This window comes from Notothenia coriiceps, unplaced genomic scaffold (genome assembly GCF_000735185.1).
Source record: "Notothenia coriiceps isolate Sejong01 unplaced genomic scaffold, NC01 NC01_scaffold00013172, whole genome shotgun sequence".
Taxonomy (NCBI): Eukaryota; Metazoa; Chordata; class Actinopteri; order Perciformes; family Nototheniidae; genus Notothenia; species Notothenia coriiceps.
In genome coordinates, this window is record NW_011345873.1 from 347,770 (window position 1) to 354,603 (window position 6,834).

The 6,834-nt window shown below is 42.1% G+C and overlaps 1 protein-coding gene across 4 annotated transcripts in view; it reads right to left on the minus strand.

Annotated features, from left to right (window-relative positions):
• Positions 1-1,511: 1,511 nt before the first annotated feature.
• lztr1 (leucine zipper like post translational regulator 1) overlaps positions 1,512-6,834 on the minus strand; it is a 10,238-nt gene continuing 4,915 nt past the window's right edge. For all 4 annotated transcript variants that reach the window (XM_010773944.1, XM_010773945.1, XM_010773943.1 and 1 more), the window contains 9 exons: positions 6,045-6,137; positions 5,841-5,936; positions 5,087-5,261; positions 4,819-4,988; positions 4,380-4,663; positions 3,906-4,055; positions 3,051-3,156; positions 2,857-2,937; positions 1,512-2,411 (listed from right to left, as the gene is read on the minus strand). In XM_010773944.1, coding sequence (XP_010772246.1) covers positions 2,295-2,411; positions 2,857-2,937; positions 3,051-3,156; positions 3,906-4,055; positions 4,380-4,663; positions 4,819-4,988; positions 5,087-5,261; positions 5,841-5,936; positions 6,045-6,137 — 1,272 coding nt within the window. In that variant the 3' untranslated portion in view covers positions 1,512-2,294. The remainder of the gene's footprint in view (positions 2,412-2,856; positions 2,938-3,050; positions 3,157-3,905; positions 4,056-4,379; positions 4,664-4,818; positions 4,989-5,086; positions 5,262-5,840; positions 5,937-6,044; positions 6,138-6,834) is intronic.

The window sequence follows — 6,834 nt, forward strand, 5'->3', positions numbered from 1 at the left end:
CCTGGGCTTTGTTCAAGGGTGTTTCCATCCAAGACATTTGTGCAGCAGCGAGCTGGTCCTCACCGCTCACTTTTGTCCGCTTTTACAGGCTAGATGTCTCTGCTCCAAGTGTGGCCAGCGCAGTGCTGGGCTCCGTGTTGAGACAGGGTTCTACCTGTTAAGTTCTGGTTGTTTTGGTGATTTTCGAGATAAGCATGTCTAGCATTACTGGAGTTTCAATATCCCATAGTGAGACATCGAACGGAGTGTTATGAATGAGAACTATAGGTTACTTACGTAACCCCAGTTCTCAGAGTAACATGAAGTGAGATGTCTCACCAGACGGCCCTTCTTGCTAAGGCGAAGCGAGAAGAGGTGCTTATTTTGAATGACGCTGCGATGTAGCGCAAGCTACTTAAAGGGGGGGTGGATTCCCTGACGTAGACGTCAAGATCACCAGCCAATCAGGATTGGCGTAATGAGATTGATGCTTCTGTTTGCATACGCGTTGAGGCGCATCCCATAGTGAGACATCTCACTTCATGTTACTCTGAGAACTGGGGTTACGTAAGTAACCTATAGTTCTGCAGCTTAGCCTGAGCAGAAACAGCGTAGTTTCAAGAGAAGCTCTTTGTTTGGGAGAAATGCATTTTACAAAGGATTTCAGTCAGTGTCACTGTCCATTATATTTATGATGACACAGTCTAAGTTATACCCATTGCAGGGCACAATGACACGTCAAACCCTTATTTAATACACAGGATCACTTAAAGGTGGGGTAGGTAATTCACTTCAGAAACACTTTTTGTTATATTCCATGGAATGCTCTTAACATCACGATAGCAATAAGCTCCTAGACCAATTATTTTCACCGGCCCGGCTAAAATAAGTGGATGGCCTACCTGCCTGTCAGCCTTCCATCTGTGCACAAACTTATCTCGTGCCCTCATTGGACATGTGCGCGTTCGTGTGTGTTGGAGGAGGCCCTCTGTAAGGAAGTCTGAAGGAAGGGGCAGATTTTTTTCGCCTGCGTACTTTCAAATTCTAGCGCACTCGAGCTGTTTTCTCCATTCTTACCTACCCTACCTTTAAATGTTCAAATTCATGCAATTCTAAAGCATTTGGAGTTTTTCCAGCTCATTACAGGTATGGTTAATTACACATATGGTGTATACACAGTAAATTATATACTTAATTATTTTACTTCATCCTATTATATCAGATGATACCCTGTTATAATCAGCTAAAGTTATCAATGAATAAAGTGTCAAATTGTGTCACTTGTTCATAACAAATTTGTGTTGACACAGTTAAGAGTAGTAAGTAACAAATGAAATACTGGGCTTCATACGGGAAAAATCATCTATCTTTTACCAGTGTACATTTTATTATTTATTCATAATAACGAAAGATGTTTGTGCCATAACTTGAATACCATAAGATTGTTCACTAAAAACTGACAGATAGTGATATTGTGGCCTAATCATTAATGGATGGATATCAAGTCAGTTCCACAGAGACTCAGATCAACATGACTTTTTCTGTATAAGATTTATTAAGGCTTTAAATACATGAAACCCATGTCGGTAAATATTGAATAACAGCATACTGATGTCACTAGATACACATTGCTCTATTGAGACAGCTCGTCTGTTAGTAAATGTAGGAGATGATTAGTATTACAAAGATGTGTGCCGAGGACAACAACAAACTAAACAAATAGCTTTATGACAGGTACGTTCTAATTATTTTCCAGATCATGATTTTGATTCCTTACAACATGAAGTCCAGGCTTGTCAACAGAGTCAGAGTTGAGAATAATACAAGTGATGAATACAGATTTATAGATAAATAATCCATCTATATATACTCTGATCAAGTTGCATTAGGATGACGAGAGAACTAGCAGATAACAGCGAGAGCAATACTTGAACCTGTCTAGTGTCACAAGTAAGACTCATTTCAGTCCACTGCATATCTATAAAAAACTGCAGCAGCAATACTGAGCAGTATAAACCCCTGCAAACTTTTTCTTCTGTAATACAAAATAAATAAATTACAAACGAAACATAAAAAAGGGAATTTATAGACAATTTAACAAAATAGAACCGAATGTGGTGTCTCTCCTCTTTAAGAGTAAAAACGATTTGATACAGCATGGATAATTGCCATCTACTGTATGTGGGTTAAGTCATACAAGGGTCAACATAAAGAAAAGTACTGCGGATGGGAAGAGGGAATGGCTAGAAGTAGGTGGAGCGGTGATGTATGGCTTCTGCGAGAGAGGAGAAAAGAGCCCGGCTCTCGGCGTCATCCTAAATGTCGGAGCCCATCTCGGCACACTGTTTGTCTGATATGTGTGTAGCTAGAGACTCAATGATGTCCAACAGCAGCAGCTGGCTGAGAGACCGCAGGTTGGGGAGCTTGGATACCTTTGGGGAGGGGAGGAGAGCAAAGAAAAGAAAAAAATGAGCCATAAATTAAGACCAGACAATGAGCCAAACAGTCAAATCAGGAAAAAGCAGCAATTGGTTGATTGCTCGTGCAGGGGGAAAAATGAAGATAAACAGAAAGAAGCAGAAACATTAACAATAGAGCTAACACTGCAGTGAAGCAGGGTGAGAATTAGCTGCTTCGCTGTTTCTTTGAATAACAAACAATAATCAGAGTCGCACTATGACCCTCGTCGCTATGTGAGGGGGTGCTTGTACAGCCGGCCAAACTGTAAACAGTCTCCTCTCGACGCAGAAGGTGGAGGGTTGATCCACCAGGAGGTCAGAGGTGTCATCTCCCGCTGAGAAGCAGAGCCTACAGGGTTAGCTCAGCTGCAAAGAGTGGGCAGCAAACCCCTAGGGCCCCAGATACAAGCCCACCCACCTTAATGAACTGGTGGACAATAATGTGCAGGCAGTGCTTCTTCATGTCCAGAGCCTGGGTCTTATCAGCTGCCTCTAGAATCTGAAGGTTTGAGAGAGAAGGGAGAGAGTAAATGATTGGCTGTGCAGAAGAACATTGCTTTAAAACAACATTTTCAAGTAGGTCACTCCTCCTTCCCGGGGGGAAACAAATACCTGCAAGACGTTCTCCACCGTGACGTTCATCTCCAGGTTCTGCTTGCAGTAAGCCTGCAGCCTGTTGTTGGAAAACCCGTAGTAATATGGTGCAGCAAACAGATAGCTGTTTATCACAGGTTAAGGAAGAATACCATGTTCATCTGTGTGTTACATTTAAATGAAACTGTTTCTGATTTTAACTTTGCACCGAAAACCTTCATTTGAATTCGACAGTAGAGTTTTTGCAGCCTTAAAACAAGCTTTACCACTGGACATTAACACAGCAAAAGACATATAGCTTGGTTTACATTTGTGAAAACACATTACATGTTACTTGTTAGATGCTTTTATCCAAAGTGACTTACATACTCAATACTGTGGACAATCCCCACAGGAGCAATTTGGGGTGAAGTGTCTCAGGGACACAACGACATGCTGACTGCAGTGGGGTTTGAACCTGTCCCCCTCTGATCCCCTGATCCGAACACATACACTTTTAAAAGCTTTTTATATTCTTTCATTACCATCATAGTCAAAAAGATGGTAATGAAAGAATATAAAAAGCTATTAAAAGTGTATTCACAAATGTAAACCAAGATATATTCCTCTCATGGGATATACCTCAAATGAACCAGTGTGTTAGTCTTACACCCATAATCCTGAAGAAGTGTGCTTTGAGAGTTTCCTGATTGACAGGTCTCTCAGCTTATCACATGACCTTCCCTGCCTACCTTTGCTCCATCTCTTTTAATAATTTCTTCTCATTAAACTTGATGAAGATGTTTACATTGTTGTCAATATGCTGGGCTCTGCCTGGAAAACATCTTAATCCTGTAAAAGGAAAATATAGCAGTCTGAGTTTGAGAAGGATACAGGGAGTCCTCTGGAGGCATGTTGACGTCTCCGTAGTAGATATAACGCAGCATGGACTCAAAGGCCTGCTTACTCGGCACCATCTCACCGATGGAGATGTTCACCTGACCGTCGACGGGCATGAAGGAGCGGAACATCGCCTCGAAGTAACTGAGAAGAGAACACATTAAAAGCGTCAGACAAGACTCCAGATGAAATGAAACAAGATGTCTCCAAAGGCAATGAACATATTATCACCTCTGTAAAAGGTTTTTTGCAGTGGATGCAATATGCAGTTCTTGTTGGTCCCTGGTTTACTTTCTAAATCTACTTCTTATTTTGTAATAAGCAGAACAGATGTATACTGAACCATACAATCAAAGCATAATATATAAAAAAGTATTGAGTAATACAGGTTTTATAATAGAAATCTGTTGCGATATGAAATTCATATTTGAACTTTGGACCACAGCACAAACCCTGTGCTGTCTCTACCTGGATCGGGCTGCCAGTATGGCTTTATGAGCAGGTCGTGGGTGTCCGTCTAACAGCAGCACGATGTCGCAGAACTCCAGGCCGCCTCCCTCCAGGTACGCCTTCATGTCCTGCACTAGGGACGTCCCGATGTCCACAGGCTGGTCTGAGTACAGCCTGAGAGGAGACTGCTGCTTCCGTCGCACAATCTCCACAATCAGGGGGGTGGACAGACGCTCAAACTCCTTCGTCATGATCACCTGGTTGAAGTGGGACTCCTTCACCACAAAATTAAGGCAATGTTCCTTGAGGAAGAATAAAACATGTCAGGATGAGTCATAAGAGCGAGAGTAGATATATATATAGAGCAATTATTCTACTGAAGGCACTCTGAACTTCTACCACTGGAGGGCAGTAGAAAGCACATGTTCAGCTGTGTTTCATAGTTATCCAGATGTACCTTGAGTTGGTCCAGTTGCAGTTTGTTTGCGTTTTCACAAACACTGAGAACGTTCTGCAGGTCGACAGATGCCTCGATGTACTGCACACACAGCTGCTCCAGGCGGGAAAGCTGGAAACTAAGGGCCAGTTTGTACACATCCATTATTAGAAGAACATCCTGGACATGACCTATTGGAGAGAAACAAGGAAAGGACAAATTATCCGTGTGTTCTTGTCAGGCTGCAATCTAAAGGCTGATAGAGAGGTGGATCAGAAAGACACGGTACCTCTGCGTGGGTACTGGATCTTGTCCGTGTAGAGGAACTGCATTAAGACTTCAAAGGGCTGGGCCTCTGCTTCCCTGATGCATACCTCTAGCATCGGCCTGTTGCCTGCTGAGAAATCCCTCGGGGCTCCTGTTGCCCCATCGTCACTTTCTTCGCCGTTGTCCTGTTTATTTTTCTGCAGATTATGTAACACTTGGTTTAACATTCAGGCAGAGGTTCCTCTATAGCAGTGACCTCCTGCTGCTGCTACAACTTGATATTATACAGACAGCTAATGTTTAATAAAAGACAGATTTTTCTTTCTGGACATAAAACATAAATGCATTTTGATGGTAACGGATGGTAAAGGTAGGTTTGGGTAAAATATTTGTTTATATTTACCGGTAATTGCAAATTCTTTAGTTTATAGTGATTGGTTTTTTATTGTTACGCCCCATTTTTTATGTACTTTATGTGTTCATACTCGGGAAATCCTGAATGCTAGAAATGATCTCAAGTGGCAGTTATTATATTTGTGGGACAAACAATCAAAGTGGCATTTATATTGTTCTGCTTCTCTTTGCTGTTTGACACCAGAATGAGGAGCTGGGAGTTTTGTCAATATGATATCTTTACTGTAATATCAGAGGAAAGATATGATTTGTGTTTTCCTTATCTTCCTGTCAGTGTGATTAAAATGAGCTACAAATGCCTCTGATTGATTTCTTTTTAAATGTTTCCCTTCGTCTCAAGAGGAAATGATACTTGCTCTGACCTGTCGCTGCCTATCCCAAGCCTGCAGGATTTTCTTCCGCAGCCACTGACATCTTGCCGTCACTATGGCAATATGCCCCAAGACTTTCTCCGCCCTCTGTTAAAACACAACAAGGAGTCAAGCAGACGGAAAAATCATTATAGTTGGATGATGATAATGTCACCATGTCGTGTTAATAAGCCGTTTAAAAGCTTACAAACCCACCTCGCCCAGAATAAACTCCACATCACAGAACTGACGATTCTCAAACAGTTTGCCATAGTCTTCATGGAGAGTACACTGGGGGTAGCAGGAGAACTGCGAGAAGAAAAAATAAAAGTCAAGACAAGAGCAATTTTAAAGCTAGCCTCCAAAAAAGCTTGACAGTTGAATTATCCAAAGGTCTTCAGGCATTAAAGGTCCCATGTCATGGCCATTTCTACGGATCATAATTCCATTGTTGAGGTCTACTAAAATAGATTTATATTGTGCAATTTTACAAAATCACATTGGTTTCTCATACAGCATCTCTGTATAGTATGTATATTCACTCTGTCCTAAACGGCTTGCACGCACACACACACACACACACACACACACACACACACACACACACACACACACACACACACACACACACACACACACACACACACACACACACACACACACACACACACACACACACACNGATCATAATTCCATTGTTGAGGTCTACTAAAATAGATTCATATTGTGCAATTTTACAAAATCTCATTGGTTTCTCATACAGCATCTCTGTATAGTATGTGTATTCACTCTCTGTCCTAAACGGCTTGTTGGAGCTCTTGCCCCCCCCCCTCCCTGTGAGCCCAGTGGCCGTCTGTGAGACAGCGACGCGACACACACACACACACACACACACACACACACACACACACACACACACACACACACACACACACACACACACACACACACACACACACATACACACACTTAACTGTGCACTGCTGAATGGTGCAAAGTTTGCCCC